This window comes from Musa acuminata, chromosome BXJ1-10 (genome assembly GCF_036884655.1).
Source record: "Musa acuminata AAA Group cultivar baxijiao chromosome BXJ1-10, Cavendish_Baxijiao_AAA, whole genome shotgun sequence".
Classification (NCBI taxonomy): domain Eukaryota; kingdom Viridiplantae; phylum Streptophyta; class Magnoliopsida; order Zingiberales; family Musaceae; genus Musa; species Musa acuminata.
Genome location: NC_088336.1, coordinates 17948447 through 17971294, shown reverse-complemented (window position 1 = coordinate 17971294; position 22848 = coordinate 17948447). Strand labels below are relative to the sequence as shown.

At 41.2% G+C, this 22848-nt stretch overlaps 2 protein-coding genes and 1 pseudogene across 2 annotated transcripts; 2 read left to right on the top strand and 1 right to left on the bottom strand.

Moving 5' to 3' along the window:
• Positions 1-459: 459 nt before the first annotated feature.
• On the top strand, positions 460-2338 carry LOC135594920 (polygalacturonase-like). Its single transcript, XM_065085426.1, has 4 exons — positions 460-1139; positions 1220-1509; positions 1583-1811; positions 1949-2338. Exons 1-4 carry the CDS (start codon positions 534-536, stop codon positions 2165-2167), a joined length of 1344 nt encoding a protein of 447 aa, XP_064941498.1. The 5' UTR covers positions 460-533; the 3' UTR covers positions 2168-2338.
• Positions 2339-5506: 3168 nt separating this feature from the next.
• The window catches only part of LOC135595130 (glutamyl-tRNA(Gln) amidotransferase subunit B, chloroplastic/mitochondrial-like), a 49989-nt pseudogene continuing 32647 nt past the window's right edge, over positions 5507-22848 (bottom strand).
• Positions 19479-21402, top strand: LOC135594919 (polygalacturonase-like). The gene is made up of 4 exons (XM_065085425.1): positions 19479-20158; positions 20239-20528; positions 20602-20830; positions 20968-21402. Exons 1-4 carry the CDS (start codon positions 19553-19555, stop codon positions 21184-21186), a joined length of 1344 nt encoding a protein of 447 aa, XP_064941497.1. The 5' UTR covers positions 19479-19552; the 3' UTR covers positions 21187-21402.

The following is a 22848-nucleotide window of genomic DNA, read 5'->3' as shown; positions in this document are numbered from 1 at the left end:
AAATGTTACTTCTTTGACTTTAACATTTGGTGGCTTGTGACTTTGGGGTATACCGATTAACCAAGGAACAAAAAACCACACTTAGAGGCCAATATTTCCTTTGGTTGACGGAAATGTTACTTCTTTGACTTTAACATCTCAAATTAATGCCGCCTTCATCTCCACTCATCTAAATTTGTCACAGTGCATGACGAGGTTTGATGCCTTTCTTATCAACCAGTTCGTGCCACTCAAACTCGATTAGCTCTTCCAACAAGAATGCAGAACCCAATCAGATGACTTGCAAGCTAAACCCGAGTTCAAGAATGGCAGCAGCAGTTGCCATCGAGATCTTGACTGCAGCAACCGAAATGGTCTCACCGTGTTCCTACCTCGGTTGACTTTCAACACCAAGTGCACATGGTATTCTTGGATTTCTTCTCCTTTGACGGATCGAAGAACCCGTTTTCTAGTGCCTACTTGTCTTCTAAAAATGCCAAACCCAAGAATCCAAAAGCAGAAATGCTAATAAAATACAGCATTCTCTCACATGCATGCACCTGAGGGAGTGTTCCCTCGTAAATCTCGGGCTGTGTTTGCTTCGTCCTTCATCCTTCAGCCACCAACACAAACACCTTCACACGAACCCTATAAATATCAGCAGTCCATTCATCAAGCTCTCCAACACCTCCACCGAGTGTATTGGTTTCAGTAGAGGCTGCGGTGCTTTCATGGCTCAGCTCAGGAGCTTCATCGTTCTCCTCCTCGTGGTCGTCTTCGACGACCTTGTGTCGTATGGGGAAGCAGCATACAACATTGCCGATTACGGCGCCAAGTCAGATGGCCGGACCGACTCGGCCAAGTCGCTGCTCGCTGCATGGGAAGCGGCCTGCCGCTCGGCGGGGTCGGCCACCATGTACGTGCCGGCCGGGGACTTCTTGGTCGGCCAAGCCACCTTCGCTGGCCCATGCAGCAGCAGCAAGATCACCGTCCAGATCGACGGGACGCTCGTCTCGCCGTCCGATCTCGGCGGGGCTGGCGACTGGCTCGTGTTCCACCACGTCGAGGGCGTGTCGGTGTACGGCGGGACCGTCGACGGCCGCGGATCCTCCCTCTGGGCCTGCAAGGCCGCCGGACGTAGCTGCGCCGCCGGAGCCTCGGTGAGCTAATCACGTTACACTCGCAATCTACTTCGAATGATAAATGATAAAGATGAATCGATCGTCTTCTGCCTATGCAGTCGCTAACGTTCAGGAACTCGAAGGACATCACGATCAGCGGGCTGACATCGACGGACAGCGAGCTATACCACATCGTGATCGACGGCTGCGATGGCGTGACAGTGCAGAACGTCAAGATCACGACACCGGGGAACAGCCCCAACACCGACGGCATCCACGTCCAAGGGTCGAGCCACGTGACGATTACCGGGGCCAGCATCAAGACCGGCGACGACTGCATCTCCGTCGGGCCCGGCACCACTAACCTGTGGATCGAACAGGTGGCGTGCGGCCCAGGCCACGGCATAAGGTAAATAAGCACTGCAAGCAGAAACCAGTGTACCATTAGCTGAGACGAAGCTGACCTGATGCGGTGGCCACAGCATCGGGAGCCTGGGGAAGGAGTACGACGAGGAGGGGGTGGAGAACGTGACGGTGAACACGGCGGTGTTCACGGGGACGGAGAATGGGCTGCGGATAAAGACATGGGGGAGGCCGAGCCAGGGGTTCGTGAAGGGGGTGGTGTTCGAGCACGCCGTGATGCAGAACGTCCAAAACCCCATCATCATCGACCAGAACTACTGCCCCGGCGACAGAGGATGCCCCGACCAGGTGAGTTGACCATCGCTATCGCCATCGCCATCGCCATCACCTACCTCTGCATATGTTTCATCAGTTGAAGAAAAAAGGAATTAAGAGAGGAACAACGACGACATGAGTCGTGTTAAGCTAACCGTCTTTCCCCACAGAGTTCCGGCGTCAGGATCAGTGGCGTGACGTACAATGACATTCATGGATCGTCTGCATCGGAAGTGGCGGTCAACTTCGACTGCAGCGCCAGCAACCCCTGCACCGGAATCGGGTTACAGGACATCAAGCTCACCTACGGGAACACGGCGGCGGAATCATCCTGTAAGCACGCCGATGGCACCGCCTCCGGCTTCGTCGTGCCGCCAAGTTGTCTATGATGGCGAACTCCGGTTGCAGCATTACCACGCAGCTCATACATAACAGTTGTAGCACTACATGTAGACGACTCAGACACAGATGGCTACTTGGATGACATAATTTAATGCATACATCAATATATATGCTCACTTGTTCACCAAAATTACAATATCTGATGTTAAAGGAAGGCTTCAGATTAAGCAGTACAGAAAATATTCTCCTATAAAAGCAAAAAAAACGGAGGGTACATTAAGCTCGGATTCGGCATCTAATTGTTTCTGAAGCATACTCCTGGATCCACAGTAGAAGAAATCTGAAATTAAGGTTAAACAGTTTGCATTAAACCAATATGAGCTTGCCAAATCATCGTAAGACCTCACCAATTAGTAAGACATTAACATGTAAATTCTAAGAAAATGCATGTCGTAAGAGGCAATGCCCGGGGTAAACATCAAACTATTATAAACATAGACCATGAAAATGCATCTGTCGATACGTTGGTCGTCTAAACATTTGAGGCTTCAAAAGGAAAAAGAAGATTTTAGGCCACCATTTATACTAACAAAATAGATATAAATAGTTGATGGATGTACTCTCACCTATTTGTGGACAAGAAATGAGTCAACCTCATTGCTTTTTGTATTCTAATCTGTATAAATAGGAGAGGAAACATTTAATGTATTGAAGCATTTTTCATTTCAATAAAGCTTCTTCAGTAATTGTTCTTATCTTCTATTCTTTTCATCACTTGTGTCACAAAACTAATGCGAGATGATGGGCATGACAGATAAATACTAATTCATCAAGCTTTTCAACTTTTGTCGATTCCCTTCATTTAATTTATCAGCGAGGATTTTGTTCAAAATCGAGGTTAAAACTTTAAAACCATATTCAAGACAGAGGTTTTCAACCGAGAATTACAGTAATTTGAACAAGAAATCACAAATGATATACAAAGTTTCGCAAGGTACACATCTATCTTGTTTTTTAATGTTTCAGCAGTGCTAGTATTTTAGCATTTATTTTTCAAATCAAAAAGTTGTTTCGTGTATAATCACAAATCGTAAGTTATCACTTGTTATTTAACAAAAAAAAAAAAAAAACTCTTAAACAGAGTTGAAGACGTACATGTCAGAATTTGATGTATATTTCCAATGCTTATTCCAAGATACCTAACCAGCCTCTCTATCTCTACAGCATATTCTACAGCCTCAAGTCCACTCCTCATATCGGGCTCAGAGACAATCTCCAGTAAAGGCACCCCTGCCCTATTCAGATCCACCTGCCAAAACAGCCCCACAAAGCATTTGATATCACCATGCAAATATCATGTTAGCAAACTACAAATAGTTCCAAGTATAATGAGAGAAACTGACATGGGAATAACTCCCCGTTTCTGAGTAAATTAGTTTTCCTGCATCTTCTTCCATATGAACTCTAGTTATCCCAAACCTTCTATGACCACCACCAAACTCAACTGGAAGATCCAAATCAATGAACCCTTTAATTGCTATCGGGATGTCAAATTGTGATATTTGGTATCCTTTAGGGAGAATCTTGGAGGTCATGGACAATCGGTAGTTGAGTGCAAGGCCAAGTTTCATAGCAAATTCAATGACCTTGGAGTTCAAAACTGGTAGAGTTCCAGGATGTCCCATGCAGACAGGACAAACAGTAGTGTTTGGTTATTATCCATAGAGGTAAGGGCAGCTGCAGAATGCTTTAGTAAGGGTTAATAGTTGCACATGGGTCTCTATACCAATAATAGTTTCATATCCATGAATTTTTTGTTCTACACTTGTTTTAGTTGTCGTTTGTGATGGGGATATAAACAGGAATAACCTTTGTATATGAACAAATACTAGAAGATCATAATATACAGCGGAATTAAATGGAAGCACAATCAAACAGAACACCAAGATATACGTGGAAAACCCCTCCAATGTGAAGGGTAAAAACCACAGGGCAAACTAGAGATAATCCACTATGAGAATAATGAATATACAAATCTCAATCTCTTGCCCTAAACCCTAGCAACAATCTCAAGAGAACAACTGGGATACAAGGATCACGTCACTGCCCACAATATCTAAAACCTCCCCAAGTAATCACAACAAGAGTCTACTGTAGATTTGATCTAACCTAAGATAGAACACTATTAGATGATTGAGAATAGCCTCTCTGCGTTGTCCTCGTCTTCTTCCCTTTCTTTCTCTTCCTTTTTTGCCTTATTTTCCTCCTTTTCTTTGGAATCTCATGGTTGTTTCCTTCTCCCATGTTGCTACCCTATTTATGCATTTTTCTGACTCCAAAACGTAGCCACCACACCCCCCTTAATGTTAATTAGGGTTAGGTTAAGAGGGGGTGAGCTGTGGGCTGCCCAAGCCCACTATGGGCTGAATTTGTGGGCTGCCAACCCAACAACCTCTCCCTTCAGCCCATAAGGGAGGCTATCCCATGACTCCTCAATGTGAAGCCATGCCGACCAGCTTTCGGCATATCTCCTGTCTTTCTTTTGGTAAAGTTTTTGTCAACATATCTGCTCCGTTTTCATCTGTGTGAATTTTCTGAAACTGCAACTGCTTCTCTTCAAATACATTTCGAATCCAGTGGTATTTGACATATATATGCTTTGACTTAGAATGAAACATTGGGTTCTTACACAAATGGATGGCACTCTGGCTTTCACAATACACCACATAATTTTTCTGTTTCAACCCCAATTTTTGTAAGAATTCTTTCATTCATAACATTTCCTTGCATATATCTGTAGCAGCAATATATTCTGCTTCTATGGTGGAGAGAGCAATACACCTTTGCAACTTGGATTGCCATGACACAGCTCCCCCTACAAAAGTAAGTACATAACCTGAAGTAGACTTTCTCGTATCTATATCTCTTGCCATATCTGCATCCGTGTAACCTGTCACACATGTGGTCAATCTCCAAAGCTTAAACAAAACTTAGAGCTCCCTTTGAGATATCTAAAAATCCACTTCACTGCTGCCCAGTGCTCTTTGCCTGGATTTGCAAGAAATCTGCTAGTAACACCCACTGCATATGCGATGTCTGGCCTCGTACATACCATTGCATACATTAAACTTCCAACTACTGAAGCATAAGGAACCTTTTGCATTTTCTCCTTCTCCTCATCACTCGATGGACTCTATTCTGAGCACAACTTGAAGTGACTTGTAAGAGGAGAACCAACTGGTTTTGCATTGCTCATACTGAATCTTTCCAATATCTTCTCGATATATTTCTCCTGTGACAACCAAATCTTCTTATTTTTCCTATTACGGGAAATATGCATACCTAGTATTTGCTTTGCTGGCCCCATGTCTTTCATTGCAAAAGACTCATTCAGTTCCTTCTTCAACCTGTCAATTTTAGACATATTTTTCCCAAGAATAAGCATATCATCAACATAAACTAAGAGAATAATAAAATCCTCACCAAACCATTTGATGTATACACAATGATCTAAAGCCGTTTTTTGTATCCATTTTCTATCATAAATGAATCAAACTTTCTGTACCACTATCTTAGAGCTTGCTTTAGCCCATACAAGCTCTTCTTCAACTTGCAGACATAATTATCTTTACCTTTGACTTTGAAGCCTTCTGGTTGCTCCATATAAATTTCCTCCTCCAAATCACCATGAAGGAAAGCTGTCTTCACATCTAACTGCTCAACCTCCAAGTCCTGTCTAGCAGCAATACCAAGAGCAACACGAATAGAAGACATTTTAACAACATGAGAGAAAATCTCTTCAAAGTCAATACCTTTCTTTTGACCAAAGCCTTTCATAATCAATCTAGCTTTGTACTTCAATTGAGAACAATATTCTTGAGTCTTCAACCTAAAAACCCACTTGTTCTTCAAGGCCTTCATTCCATTTGGTAGCAGCACCAAATCATAAGTGTGGTTCTTTTGAAGAGCATCCATCTCTTCTTGCATAGCAAGTAACCATTTCTCTTTCTGCTCACTTTCAACTGCTTCCTGGTAACTCTCTGGTTCACCTGCATCAGTAAGCATCACATACTCATCTGTAGAGTATTTTCTGGAAGGTTGACGTTGTCTAGAAGATCTTCTCAACTGAGGTTCTATTGGAACTTGCTCTCCTACTTCTTCTTGCTCAACATGTCCTGTAGGTAGATCAATATCAGGCTCTACACTATCTTCCTATACATCTCCCCCATCACCGTGATATACTGGAGGAATAACTGGGTCACAATATGCTAATCCTTCTACAAAAGTCTTGGCCGGTGTCTTCTTCTTCAAATCTTCAAAGGTTTGATCCTCAAAGAAGACTACATCTCTGCTTCTAAACACCTTTTGCTTTTCTGGATCCCAAAGCCTGTAACCAAAATGATCATGTGAGTAGCCAAGAAAAATACATTCTTTAGTCTTACCATCCAGCTTGGACCTCTCATTGTCTGGAATATGTGCAAATGCGCGATAACCAAACACTCTTAAATGCTTGTAGGAAACATCTTTCCCTGACCATACATGCTCTGCAATATCACCATCTAGGGTTGTACATGGTGATAAGTTGATCACATCAACTGCAGTCCTCAAAGCCTCATCCCAGAACCTTTTGGGTAGCTTGGTCTGTGAAAGCATACATCTGATCTTTTCCATGATGGTGCGGTTCATCCTCTCTGCAATTGCATTATACTGAGGTGTACCAGGAACTGTCATCTCATGTTGGATCCCATGTGACCTCCAATAGTCATTAAACAATCCTGTATACTCACCACCATTATATGATCTTATGCATTTCAATTTCCTTTCTGTCTCCCTTTCAACCCTGGCATAAAACTCTTTGAAGACATTAATCACATGATCTTTAGTCTTCAAAGCATAGGCCCAAACTTTTCTGAAAAAATCATCTATAAAAGTGACAAAATAAAGTGCACCACTTATACCAAGAATATTAACAGATCCACTAGGAGTTTTTGTTCTCAAAGGACCACATACATCTGTATAAACACGGTCTAAGGCATGCATTTTTCTAGACAAAGCAGTACTAGCAAATGAAACTCTATGTTGTTTACCTGCTAAACAATCATTACAAGGGTTCAGATGTATACCTCTGAGGTCTGGTAATACCTCTCTCTTAGAAAGAGCTTGCAGCCCTTCTCGCTCATGTGTCCCAGTCGCCTATGCCATAACTCTATGCTGAAGTCTTTTTCTGTAGCATTTAACTGCTCACCATAAGCTTTAGCCTGTAACTTGTACAAAGTATGACATTTCTTTCCATTAGTTATAATAAGAGAACCCTTACTGATCTTCCATTGCCCTTTGTGAAATCTGCTATCATAGTCTTCATCATCTATCCTTCTAACTGAAATTAGATTCAGCCTCAAGTCAACCACATGCCTCACATCTTTAAGCACCAACTTGCAGCCAAGGTTGGTCTTTAAATGGATATCACCCATGCCTATGATGTCTGCTGTACCATAGTTGCCCTTCTTGACAACACCAAAGTTTCCAGACCTATATGTAGCAAAAAACTCTCTCTGTAGTGTAGCATGATAAGAAGCACCTGTGTCAAACACCCACTCAAGATCTTGACACACACAAGAAAAAATATCATCAGAAGGAGATAAAATCAAATAATCACCAGCCTGCATTGTAGTTGTGATATTATCTTTTGAATCTATAGACTCCACTTCTTTTCCCTTTTTCTTGCTCTTCTTAGGTTCCTTACATTGGTTCTTGTAATGTCCTTTCTCACCACAATTATAGCAAAAATATCTTTTCTTGATCTTGACTTGCTTCTACCCATGCGTGAACTGCTTCTAGACTTTGACCTTCCTCTGTTCTCTAAGATAAGTGCCTGTGAATCATTCTGAGATGTAGCCGAACTCTTTCTTCTCAACAAACTGCTTGTTACTTGACTCATAGTGACAATACCATCTGGCGCAGAATTACTGAGGGAAACCACCAGTGTCTCCCAACTTTCTGGTAATGAACTGAGAAGTAACAATGCCTGCAACTCATCATCAAGAGACATTTTCATAGAGGATAACTGATTAGTAATATTTTACATTTCATTCAAATGTTCAACAATAGAAGCACCTTCTCTATATTTTAGGTTCACAAGTTTTCTGATCAAAAAAGCTTTGTTGCTAGCTGTTTTTCTTTTATAGAGACTTTCCAACTTTTTCCAAAAAGAATATGCAGAAATTTCAGTGGAAACATGGTGAAAGACACAATCATCAAGCCATTTCGAATAAATCTAATTGTTTTTCGATCTAACCTCTTCCACTCATCATCTGTCATAGTTGTGGGTTTTGCAATATCCCCCTGCAAAGGTCCATACAAATCTTTACAGTACAAGAGATCTTCCATTCTTGGTTTCCATATCATCCAATTATTTCCATTCAAACTAATCATACAAGAAACATTACTAGCCTAATGTTCAAATACAAAAATTAAATCACCAAAACCCCTTTTTGCTCTAATACCAGTTGATAGGGATATAAACAAGAATAACCTTTGTATATGAACAAATATTAGAAGACCATAATACACAACGGAATTAAATGGAAACACAATCAAACAGAACACCAAGATATATGTGGAAAACCCCTCCAATGTGAAGGGTAAAAATCACGGGGCAAACTAGAGATAATCCACTATGAAAATAATGAATATACAAATCTCAATCTCTTGCCCTAAACTCTAGCAATAATCTCAAGAGAACAACTGGGATACAAGGATCACGTCACTGCCCACAATATCTAAAACCTCCCCAAGTAATCACAGCAAGAGTCTACTGTAGATTTGATCTAACCTGAGATAGAACACTACTAGATGATTTAGAATAGCCTTTCTGTGTTGTCCTTGTCTTCTTCCCTTTATTTCTCTTCCTTTTCTGCCTTGTTTTCCTCATTTTCTTTGGAATCTCGTGGTTGTTTCCTTCTCCCACGTTGCTGCCCTATTTATGCCTTTTTCTGCCTCCAAAACTCAGCCACCACCCCCCCTAATGTTAATTAGGGTTAGGTTAAAAGGGGGTGAGCTGTGGGCTGCCCAAGCTCACTGTGGGCCGAATTTGTGGGCTGCCAGCCTAACAACCTCCCCCTTCAATCCATAAGGGAGGATGTCCCATGACTCCTCAATGTGACGCCATGCCGACCAGTTGTCGGCATATCTCCTGTCCTTCTTTTGGTAAAGTTTTTGTCAACATGTCTGCTCCGTTGTCATCTATGTGAATTTTCTGAAGCTGCAACTGCTTCTCTTCAAATACATTTTGAATCAATTGGTATCTGATATCTATATGCTTTGACTTGGAATGAATAATTGGGTTCTTACACAAATGGATGACACTTTGGCTGTCACAATGCACCATATAATTTTTCTGTTTCAGCCCTAATTCTTGTAAGAATTATTTCATCCATAACATTTCTTTGCATACCTCTGTTACAGCAATATATTCTGCTTATGTGGTGGAGAGAGCAATACACCTTTGTAACCTGGATTACCATGACACAGCTCCCCCTACAAAAATAAGTACATAACCTGAAGTAGACTTTCTCAATCTTCCATTTACATCAGATGTGCCATAATAAAAGTATTGAATAAAATGTTCATACCAAGGAAGTGCAAAAGATCACACTTTTACCTCCTTCCCAATCTTCCCACTAATGGTTCCATTTTTTTATTTAAGTTATTAACTCAAAAAGTTCTACTGGTGTTAATTTGATTTCATTCATTGAAAGTCATTCATTCTTCAGAAAAGCTGCAATGTCGCCCATAATCCAGTTGGCAGCCAACTTTGCATCAGCACCATTCTCAACAGAAGCATCAAAAAATTCAGCAACCTGAGAAATTTATATGCTCAGTGTGGCCATCTTTTACCAGCTTAACAAAAAATAGCTACTATTTCTAAAGTTACTTACCATTCATAAGTGATACTTACATGATTGTCATTGGCAAGAAAGAGAACATCTTGCATGTTGACACCCAATTTTTCATATCGTCTGCGTTTTGCTTCTGGGAGAGCTCAGGCAAAACTTGTTGAATTTTGTCAACATAGTCTTTTGTCAGAATAACTTCTGTTAGGTCAAGCTCAGGAAAATATCTGTAATCTGCTAGTCCTTCCTTTTTCCTCATTGTAAAAGTTTTCTGCAAACAGAAAAAGTCACGATTAAATATAAAAAATTACATGTACAACTGATGGAGATGGAGTTTCTTGTACAATTTGATCACTTTGACCTTGGCTATGAAGAAGAACCTGTCATGAGATCTCATAATCCATGGCCCTATTCATTGCAGAAAATGAATTCATGTTCTTTATTTCAACCTGTGAATGCAACAAGCAAAAGTGTGCTAACCATCAATTCTCTGTGATAAAAATTTAAGATCATTTGTGCTATATCAAGCAACAGTTATAACCAAATAGAAGCACTAAGAATGGTCAAATAATAAATCTTTAATAAATGAAATAATAAACTGATACACTGTTAATTGACCCTGGAACCCTATCGAGGACCAGTTTAAATCAAGTTTATGCATAACCTGGGCCTAATTGACCATGGATCAGCCTTCTTAATCATTGAAGGGGCCAACATTTTTTGTTGGTTCAGCATGTTACAGCCCAATAGAGCCTAATAATTAAAAAAATAGGGCGTTTACAGAGATTAGAAGAAGCAGACAAAAATAGGAAAGAGAAGCCCAATCCTAGTATAAGTCAAGATGGGAAAGACCTTCAAATTGCACTCCTAATAAAATTAGGAAAGAAAAGGCAGATTTACATTGTAACGAATCTTGGTGATACTTATAGTATTTTTCCTGTAATTTTTGGAATAATTTTGTCATTTTAGTAGTTATTTTAGGAAGTATTTGCGATCTTATTATAAGCCCAACTAGCATCCAGTGGTCTTCCTATGGCATAATATAGGTTAGACAAAACATTTTACTAATAGTACATATATTTTAGAGGGTTTCAAAATCACTTTTTTGGGATTTCATGGAATAATGAGGGTTCAAAAATAAATATCACAAGCCATTTTAGCAACCTATACATATGTTAGCTTGTAAGCACATATAAATTGTTATGTTTCTCTGTTTATCTTTCTTTATTACAGTATATTAATTTTGTTAAGAAAAATTTTCTAGTGTAACCCGGTAACTTCATGAAATATCCTATATACCCATGTAAAATTGCATATATTATATATATCCCTACAATGTCAAAAACCATGTTACTGTACCACTGCCCTTGAATTACACGATCAGCGTGAGACTTAAAAGAGTGTTAAGGCTAGATTAATGCTAGTAAAAGAGTAGGTAACCAGTATTAAACTAACAGGAGTTAAATTGGCAAAAAAAATGCATCTGCATGGTCAAATGTTGACCTGTTGCAAGGTTACAACTACTTTTATCTACCGATGAAAGAGAAGAAAAACCCCGATCAACACTAGAAGACAAGGACTCGGTGTTTTATTTATATAAAAGACTAACAGTAGACCATGTGGATTATGAAATAAGCAAATAGTACCTTTGTTCCAAAATTTGATTGTCCTACTGGACGAACAGAAATATTTACATCACAACGAAGTGAACCTTCCTGCATATTTCCTTTGCTTATTCCAAGATACCTAACCAGCCTATGTATCTCTGCAGCATATTCTGCAGCCTCAAGACAACTCCTCATATCGGGCTCAGAGACAATCTCCAGTAAAGGCACCCCTGCCCTATTCAGATCCACCTGCCAAAAAAGCACCACAAAGCATTTGATATCACCATGCATATATCATGTTAGCAAACTACAAATAGTTCCAAGTATAACAAGAGAAACTGACCTGGGAATTGTTAGGCTGGCAGCCCACAAATTCAGTCAATAGTGGGCTTGGGCTGCCCACAGCTCACCCCCTCTTAACCTAACCCTAATTAACATTAGGGGGGGTATGAAGGCTGTGTTTTGGAGGCAGAAAAAGACATAAATAGAGCAGCAACGTGGGAGAAGAGAACAGCCATGAGATTTCAAAGAAAATGAGGAAAACAAGGTAGTAAAGGAAGAGAAAGAAAGGGAAGAAGACAAGGACAACACAGAGAGACTGTTCTCAATCATCTAGTAGTGTTCTATCTCAGGTTAGATCAAATCTACAGTAGACTCCTGCTGTGATTACTTGGGGAGGTTTTAGATATTGCGGACAGTGACGTGATCCTTGTATCCCAGTTATTCTCTTGAGATTGTTGCTAGGGTTTAGGGCAAGAGATTGAGATTTGTATATTCATTATTCTCATAGTGGATTATCTCTTATTTGCCCCGTGATTTTTACCCTTCACATTGGAGGGGTTTTCCACGTATATCTTGGTGTTCTGTTTGATTATGCTTCCATTTAATTCCGCTGCGTATTATAGTCTTCTAGTATTTGTTCAGCTGGCAACAAAGCTTTTTTGATCTGAAAACTTGTGAACCTAAAATATAAAGAGGGTGCTTCTATTGCTGAGCATTTGAATGAAATACAGAGTATTACTAACTAGTTATCCTCTATAAAAATATCTCTTGATGATGAGTTGCAGGCATTGTTACTTCTCAGTTCATTACCAGAAAGTTGGGAGACACTGGTGGTTTCCCTCAGTAATTCTGCGCCAGATGGTGTTGTCACTATGAGCCAAGTAACAAGTAGTTTGTTGAATGAGAAGTTGAGAAGAAAGAGTTCGGCAACATCTCAAAATGATTCACAGACACTTATCTCAGAGAACATAGGAAGGTCAAAGTCTAGAAGTAGTTCACGCATGGGTAGAAGCAAGTCAAGATCAAGAAAAGATATTGTTTGCTATAATTGTGGTGAGAAAGGACATTACAAGAACCAATGTAAACAACCTAAGAAGAGCAAGAAAAAGGGAAAAGAAGTGGAGTCTATAGAGTCTAAAGATAATATCATAGCTATAATGCAGGGTGGTGATTATTTGATTTTGTCTCCTTCTGATGATATTTTTTCTTGTGTGTGTCAGGATCTTGAGTGGGTGATTGACACATGTGCTTCTTATCATGCTACACCACGGAGAGAGTTTTTTGCTACATACAGGTCTGAAAATTTCGGTGTTGTCAAGATAGGTAACTATGGCACAACAGACATCATAGGCATGGGTGATATCCATTTAAAGACCAACCTTGACCGCAAGTTGGTGCTTAAGGATGTGAGGCATGTGATTGACTTGAGGTTGAATTTTATTTCAGTTGGAAGACTAGATGATGAAGACTATGAAAGCTGATTTCACAAAGGGCAATGGAAGCTCAGTAAGGGTTCTCTTGTTATAGCTAGTGGAAAGAAATGTCATACTTTGTACAGGTTGCAGGCTAAAGCTTATGGTGAGCAGTTAAATGCTACAGAGAAAGACTTCAGTATGGAGTTGTGGCATAGGCGATTGAGACACATGAGCGAGAAGGGGCTGCAAGCTCTTTCTAAGAGAGAGGTATTACCAGACCTCAGAGGTATACATCTGAACCCTTGTATTGATTGTTTGGCTGGTAAACAACATAGAGTTTCATTTGCTAATGCTGCTTTATCTAGAAAAATGCATGCCTTATACCGTGTTTATACAAATGTATGTGGTCCTTTGAGGACAAAAACTCCTAGTGGATCTGTTGATGTTCTTGGTATAAGTGGTGCACTTTATTTTGTCAATTTTATAGATTATTTTTCTAGAAAAGTTTGGGCCTATGCTTTGAAGACTAAAGATCATGTGATTAATGTCTTCAAAGAGTTTTATGCTAGGGTTGAAAGGGAGACAGAAAGAAAATTGAAATGCATAAGATCAGATAATGGTGGTGAGTATACAGGATTGTTTAATGACTATTGCAGGTCACAAGGGATCCAATATGAGATGACAGTTCTTGGTACACCTCAGCATAATGCAATTGCAGAGAGGATGAACCGCACTATCATGGAAAAGATCAGATGTATGCTTTCACAAGCCAAGCTACCCAAAAGGTTTTGGGATGAGGCTTTGGGGACTGCAGTTGATGTGATCAACTTATCACCATGTACAACCCTAGATGGTGATATTGTAGAGCATGTATGGTCAGGGAAAGATGTTTCCTATAAGCATTTAAGAGTGTTTGGTTATCGCGCATTTGCACATATTCCAAACAATGAGAGGTCCAAGCTGGATGGTAAGACTAAAGAATGTATTTTTCTTGGCTACTCACATGATCATTTTGGTTACAGGCTTTGGGATCCAGAAAAGCAGAAGGTGTTCAGAAGCAGAGATGTAGTCTTCTTTGATGATCAAACCTTTGAAGATTTGAAGAAGAAGACACCGGCCAAGACTTCTGTAGAAGGATTAGCAGATTGTGACCCAGTTATTCCTCCAGTATATCACGGTGATGGGGGAGATGTGCAGGAAGATAGTTTAGAGCATGATATTGATCTACCTACAGGACATGTTGAGCAAGAAGAAGTAGGAGAGCAAGTTCCAACAGAACACTAGTTGAGAAGATCTTCTAGACAACGTCAACCTTCCAGAAGATACTCTACAGATGAGTATGTGATGCTTACTGATATAGGTGAACCAGAGAGTTACCAGGAAGCAGTTGAAAGTGGTTACTTGCTATGCAGGAAGAAATGGATGCTCTTCAGAAGAACCACACTTATGATTTGGTGCTGCTACCAAATGGAATGAAGGCCTTAAAGAACAAGTGGGTTTTTAGGTTGAAGACTCAAGAATATTGTTCTCAACCTAAGTACAAAGCTAGATTGATTGTGAAAGGCTTTGGTCAAAAGAAAGGTATTGACTTTGAAGAGATTTTCTCTCCTGTTGTAAAAATGTCTTCTATTCGTGTTGCTCTTGGTATTGCTGCTAGATAGGACTTGGAGGTTGAGCAGTTAGATGTGAAGACAACTTTCTTTCATGGTGATTTGGAGGAGGAAATTTATATGGAGCAACCAGAAGGCTTCAAAGTCAAAGATAAAGATAATTTTGTCTGCAAGTTAAAGAAGAGCTTGTATAGGCTAAAGCAAGCTCCAAGACAGTGGTACAGAAAGTTTGATTCATTTATGATAGAAAATGGATACAAATGAACGACTTTAGATCATTGTGTATACATCAAATGGTTTGGTGAGGATTTTATTATTCTCTTACTTTATATTGATGATATGCTTATTCTTGGGAAAAATATGTCTAAAATTGACAGGTTGAAGAAGGAACTGAGTGAGTCTTTTGCAATGAAGGACATGGGGCCAGCATAGCAAATACTTGGCATGCAGATTTCCAATAACAGGAAAAATAAGAAGATTTGGTTGTCACAGGAGAAATATATCGAGAAGATATTGGAAAGATTCAGTATGAGCAATACAAAACCAGTTGGTTCTCCTCTTGCAGGTCACTTCAAGTTGTGCTCAGAATAGAGTCCATCGAGTGATGAGGAGAAGGAGAAAATGCAAAAGGTTCCTTATGCTTCAGCAGTTGGAAGTTTAATCTATGCAATGGTATGTACGAGGCTAGACATCGCATATGCAGTGGGTGTCACTAGTAGATTTCTTGCAAATCCAGGCAAAGAGCACTAGGCAGCAGTGAAGTGGATTTTTAGATATCTCAAAGGGAGCTCTAAGGTTTGTTTAAGCTTTGGAGATGGACCACATGTGTTGACAGGTTACACAGATGTAGATATGGCAAGAGATATAGATACGAGAAAGTCTACTTCAGGTTATGTACTTACTTTTGTAGGGGGAGCTGTGTTATGGAAATCCAGGTTGCAAAGGTGTATTGCTCTCTCCACCACATAAGCAGAATATATTGCTGCTACAGAGGTATGCATAGAAATGTTATGGATGAAATAATTCTTACAAGAATTGGGGCTGAAACAGAAAAATTATATAGTGCATTGTGATAGCCAGAGTGTCATCCATTTGTGTAAGAACCCAAAGTTCATTCCAAGTCAAAGCATATAGATGTCAGATACCACTGGATTCGAAATTAATTTTAAGAGAAGCAGTTGCAGCTTCAGAAAATTCACACTGATGACAACGGAGCAGACATGTTGACAAAAACTTTACCAAAAGAAAGACAGGGGATATGCAGACAACTGGTCGGCATGGCGTCACATTGAGGAGTCATGGGATAGCCTCCCTTATGGGCTGAAGGGGGAGGTTGTTAGGCTGACAGCCCACAAATTCAGCCCATAGCGGGCTTGGGCAGCCCACAGCTCACTCCCTCTTAACCTAACCCTAATTAACATTAGGGGGAGTATGGAGGCTGCATTTTGGAGGCAGCAACGTGGGAGAAGAGAACAACCACGAGATTCCAAAGAAAAGGAGGAAAACAAGGCAGAAAAGGAAGAGAAAGAAAGAGAAGAAGACAAGGACAACATGGAGAGGCTGTTCTTAATCATCTAGCAGTGTTCTATCTCAGATTAGATCAAATCTACAGTAGACTCTTGCTGTGATTACTTGGGGAGGTTTTAGATATTGTGGGCAGTGACGTGATCCTTGTATCCCACTTATTCTCTTGAGATTGTTGCTAGGGTTTAGGGCAAGAGATTGAGATTTGTATATTCATTATTCTCATAGTGGATTATCTCTAGTTTGTCCTGTGGTTTTTACCCTTCACATTGGAGGGATTTTTCCACATATATCTTGGTGTTCTATTTGATTATGCTTCCATTTAATTCCGCTGTGTATTATAGTCTTCTAGTAATTGTTCATATACAAAGGTTATTCCTGTTTATATCCCCATCAATTGGTATCAGAGCAGGGGGTTTTGGTGATTTAATTTTTGTATTTGAACATGAAGGCCAATAATGTTTCTCGCATGATTAGTTTGAATGGAAACAATTGGATGATATGGAAACCAAGAATGAAAGATCTCTTGTATTGGAAAGATTTGTATGGACCTTTGCAGGGGGATAGTGCAAAACCCACAATTATGACAGATGATGAGTGGAAGAGGTTAGATCGAAAAACAATTGGATTTATTAGACAGTGGCTTGATGATAGTGTCTTTCGCTATGTTTCTATTGAAATATCTACATATTCTCTTTGGAAAAAGTTGGAAAGTCTCTATGAAAGAAAAACAACTAGCAACAAAGCTTTTTTGATCTGAAAACTTGTGAACCTAAAATATAGAGAGGGTGCTTCTATTGCTGAGCATTTGAATGAAATGCAGAGTATTACTAACCAGTTATCCTCTATGAAAATATCTCTTAATGATGAGTTGCAAGCATTGTTACTTCTCAGTTCATTACCAGAAAGTTGGGAGACACTGGTGGTTTCTCTTAGTAATTCTGCACCAGATGGTGTTGTCACTATGAGTCAAGTAACAAGCAGTTTGTTGAATGAGGAGTTGACAAGAAAGAGTTCGGCAACATCTCAGAATGATTCACAGGCACTTATCTCAGAGAACAGAGGAAGGTCAAAGTCTAGAAGCAGTTCACGCATGGGTAGAAGCAAGTCAAGATCAAGAAAAGATATTGTTTGCTATAATTATGGTGAGAAAGGATATTACAAGAACCAATGTAAACAACCTAAGAAGAGCAAGAAAAAGAGAAAAGAATGGAGTCTATAGAGTCTAAAGATAATATCATAGCTATAATGCAGGGTGGTGATTATTTGATTTTGTCTCCTTCTGATGATATTTTTTCTTGTGTGTGTTAGGATCTTGAGTGGGTGATTGACACAGGTGCTTCTTATCATGCTACACCACGGAGGGAGTTTTTTGCTACATACAGGTTTGGAAATTTCGGTGTTGTCAAGATGGGCAACTATGGCACAACAGACATCATAGGAATGGGTGATATCCATTTAAAGACCAACATTGACTGCAAGTTGGTGCTTAAGGATGTGAGGCATGTGATTGACTTGAGGCTGAATTTTATTTCAATTGGAAGACTAGATGATGAAGACTATGAAAGCAGATTTCACAAAGGGCAATGGAAGCTCAGTAAGGGTTCTCTTGTTATAGCTAGTGGAAAGAAATGTCATACTTTTTACATGTTGCAAGCTAAAGCTTATGGTGAGCAGTTAAATGCTACAGAGAAAGACTTCAGTATGGAGTTGGGGCATAGGCGATTGAGACACATGAGCGAGAAGGGGCTGCAAGCTCTTTCCAAGAGAGAGGTATTATCAGACCTCAGAGGTATACATCCGAACCCTTGTATTGATTGTTTGGTTGGTAAACAACATAGAGTTTCATTTGCTAGTGCTGCTTTATCTAGAAAAATGCATGCCTTAGACCGTGTTTATACAGATGTATGTGGTCCTTTGAGGACAAAAACTCCTAGTGGATCTGTTGATGTTCTTGGTATAAGTGGTGCACTTTATTTTGTCACTTTTATAGATGATTTTCTCAGAAAAGTTTGGGCCTATGCTTTGAAGACTAAATATCATGTGATTAATGTCTTCAAAGAGTTTTATGCCAGGGTTGAAAGGGAAACCAAGAATGAAAGATCTCTTGTATTGCAAAGATTTGTATTGACCTTTGTATGGGGATAGTGCAAAACCCACAACTATGACAGATGATGAGTGGAAGAGGTTAGATCGAAAAATAATTGGGTTTCTTAGACAGAGAATAGCTTCAGAAAAATGTCGAGCATCCCTCAATGTTATATATGTGTTTAATATAGAATCGAAGAATAGATTGTGAAAGAGATGAATTTTATTCATTGAGGTAATAAGTATTTATACAAGTTTTGATAGAGAGATTTCCTTCGATTAATCACCTAAATCACACATCAGTTATGGGTGAGAGACTTTGTTGAGGAAGTCTACTAATTGAATATCTTGTGGGCGAGAGACATTTTGATAGCACACATGTATCATGATTTATAAAAGAATGAGATGGTAAATGATGATATCATGCAAAATTGTGAATGACAATTAAGCCAAGAAAGGAACATTTCCTATGGTTTACGAGAAATGTTACTTCTTTGACTTTAACATTTGGTGGCTTGTGACTTTGGGGTATACCGATTAACCAAGGAACAAAAAACCACACTTAGAGGCCAATATTTCCTATGGTTGACGGAAATGTTACTTCTTTGACTTTAACATCTCAAATAAATGCCGCCTTCATCTCCACTCATCTAAATTTGTCACAGTGCATGACGAGGTTTGATGCCTTTCTTATCAACCAGTTCGTGCCACTCAAACTCGATTAGCTCTTCCAACAAGAATGCAGAACCCAATCAGATGACTTGCAAGCTAAACCCGAGTTCAAGAATGGCAGCAGCAGTTGCCATCGAGATCTTGATTGCAGCAACCGAAATGGTCTCACCGTGTTCCTACCTCGGTTGACTTTCAACACCAAGTGCACATGGTATTCTTGGATTTCTTCTCCTTTGACGGATCGAAGAACCCGTTTTCTAGTGCCTACTTGTCTTCTAAAAATGCCAAACCCAAGAATCCAAAAGCAGAAATGCTAATAAAATACAGCATTCTCTCACATGCATGCACCTGAGGGAGTGTTCCCTCGTAAATCTCGGGCTGTGTTTGCTTCGTCCTTCATCCTTCAGCCACCAACACAAACACCTTCACACGAACCCTATAAATATCAGCAGTCCATTCATCAAGCTCTCCAACACCTCCACCGAGTGTATTGGTTTCAGTAGAGGCTGCGGTGCTTTCATGGCTCAGCTCAGGAGCTTCATCGTTCTCCTCCTCGTGGTCGTCTTCGACGACCTTGTGTCGTATGGGGAAGCAGCATACAACATTGCCGATTACGGCGCCAAGTCAGATGGCCGGACCGACTCGGCCAAGTCGCTGCTCGCTGCATGGGAAGCGGCCTGCGGCTCGGCGGGGTCGGCCACCATGTACGTGCCGGCCGGGGACTTCTTGGTCGGCCAAGCCACCTTCGCTGGCCCATGCAGCAGCAGCAAGATCACCGTCCAGATCGACGGGACGCTCGTCTCGCCGTCCGATCTCGGCGGGGCTGGCGACTGGCTCGTGTTCCACCACGTCGAGGGCGTGTCGGTGTACGGCGGGACCGTCGACGGCCGCGGATCCTCCCTCTGGGCCTGCAAGGCCGCCGGACGTAGCTGCGCCGCCGGAGCCTCGGTGAGCTAATCATGTTACACTCGCAATCTACTTCGAATGATAAATGATAAAGATGAATCGATCGTCTTCTGCCTATGCAGTCGCTAACGTTCAGGAACTCGAAGGACATCACGATCAGCGGGCTGACATCGACGGACAGCGAGCTATACCACATCGTGATCGACGGCTGCGATGGCGTGACAGTGCAGAACGTCAAGATCACGGCACCGGGGAACAGCCCCAACACCGACGGCATCCACGTCCAAGGGTCGAGCCACGTGACGATTACCGGGGCCAGCATCAAGACCGGCGACGACTGCATCTCCGTCGGGCCCGGCACCACTAACCTGTGGATCGAACAGGTGGCGTGCGGCCCAGGCCACGGCATAAGGTAAATAAGCACTGCAAGCAGAAACCAGTGTACCATTAGCTGAGACGAAGCTGACCTGATGCGGTGGCCACAGCATCGGGAGCCTGGGGAAGGAGTACGACGAGGAGGGGGTGGAGAACGTGACGGTGAACACGGCGGTGTTCACGGGGACGGAGAATGGGCTGCGGATAAAGACATGGGGGAGGCCGAGCCAGGGGTTCGTGAAGGGGGTGGTGTTCGAGCACGCCGTGATGCAGAACGTCCAAAACCCCATCATCATCGACCAGAACTACTGCCCCGGCGACAGAGGATGCCCCGACCAGGTGAGTTGACCATCGCTATCGCCATCGCCATCACCATCACCTACCTCTGCATCTGTTTCATCAGTTGAAGAAAAAAGGAAATAAGAGAGGAACAACGACGACATGAGTCGTGTTAAGCTAACCGTCTTTCCCCACAGAGTTCCGGCGTCAGGATCAGTGGCGTGACGTACAATGACATTCATGGATCGTCTGCATCGGAAGTGGCGGTCAACTTCGACTGCAGCGCCAGCAACCCCTGCACCGGAATCGGGTTACAGGACATCAAGCTCACCTACGGGAACACGGCGGCGGAATCATCCTGTAAGCACGCCGATGGCACCGCCTCCGGCTTCGTCGTGCCGCCAAGTTGTCTATGATGGCGAACTCCGGTTGCAGCATTACCACGCAGCTCATACATAACAGTTGTAGCACTACATGTAGACGACTCAGACACAGATGGCTACTTGGATGACATAATTTAATGCATACATCAATATATATGCTCACTTGTTCACCAAAATTACAATATCTGATGTTAAAGGAAGGCTTCAGATTAAGCAGCACAGAAAATATTCTCCTATAAAAGCAAAAAAAGCAAAAAAAAAAGGAGGGTACATTAAGCTCGGATTCGGCATCTAATTGTTTCTGAAGCATACTCCTGGATCCACAGTAGAAGAAATATGAAATTAAGGTTAAACAGTTTGCATTAAACCAATATGAGCTTGCCAAATCATCGTAAGACCTCACCAATTAGCAAGACATTAACATGTAAATTCTAAGAAAATGCATGTCGTAAGACTTCAAAAGGAAAACGTGTTGAGGCAATGCCCGGAGTAAACATCATACTATTGTAAACATAGACCATGAAAATGCATCTGTCGATGCGTTGGTCGTCTAAACATTTATAGCGCTGAGGCTTCAAAAGGAAAGAGAAGATTTTGGGCCACCATTTATACTAACAAAATAGATATAAATAGTTGATGGATGTACTCTCACCTATTTATGGACAAGAAATGAGTCAACCTCATTGCTTTTTGTATTCATAGTTTCTTGTGTCACCAAACTATTGCGAGAACATGGACACGACAGACAAATACTAATTCATCAAGCTTTTCAACTTTTGTCAGTTCCCTCCATTTAATTTATCAGCGAGGATTTTGTTCAAAACCAATGGATTTGCCTTGCCCTTGGACTCCTTCATTACCTGGAGAACCAGAGGTTAAAATTTTAAAACTGATAACAGAGAGATTTCCTTTGATAACAAAGAGATTTCCTCAACTGTATAGCAGATGAGATTTCCTCAATTGTATGAGGCAATCTCTCTGTTCTGTTAAAGAAATATTATCTTTCCCCATGTATAAATAGACTTCATATGATACTAATTGAAGTGTGATTTTCTTCATTCTCTCATTTCTTCATGGTATCAGAGCAGTGAGAAAAGCGAAGCTTCGCTCTTGCCTTTGGCTAGCGACCAACTTCGTTGAGAAAAGCGAAGTTTTGCCCTTGTCTTCGGCCAGCGACCAACGCCGCTGCAGCCACATTCCTAAGAGGCTCCAAGGCCAATCCTCATCTTCCTCACCGCGGTAGCCTTCGCTGATCTGTCAACAGTCTGTGGACTTAAGAAGAATGAAGGGTGGACTGAAGGAGAATGAAGGGTGGACTTAAGGAGAATGAAGGGAACGCCTATGCCCTCACAGCAACAGCAATCGCAACAGTAGCAGCGATATGCTCTTGCCCTACTCACGAAGTCTCTCGCTTGTAAACCATTCTTTGCATCGATCCAAGATTGGTATCCTTATCAGGAGCACCATCTTACGAGGGCATGATAGAAGATATTATCCTAATATGTATAAATAGGAGAGGGAACATGTTAATGCATTGAAGCATTTTTCATTTCTTTAATAAAGCTTCTTCACTTCTTCAGTAATTGTTCTTATCTTCTATTCTTTTCAATCATGGTATCAGAGCGAAAATTATGAGGAGCCATCACTGCTATTGCAGCACCCCTATCGAATCGACGCCGAGAAAAATTCTTGCTG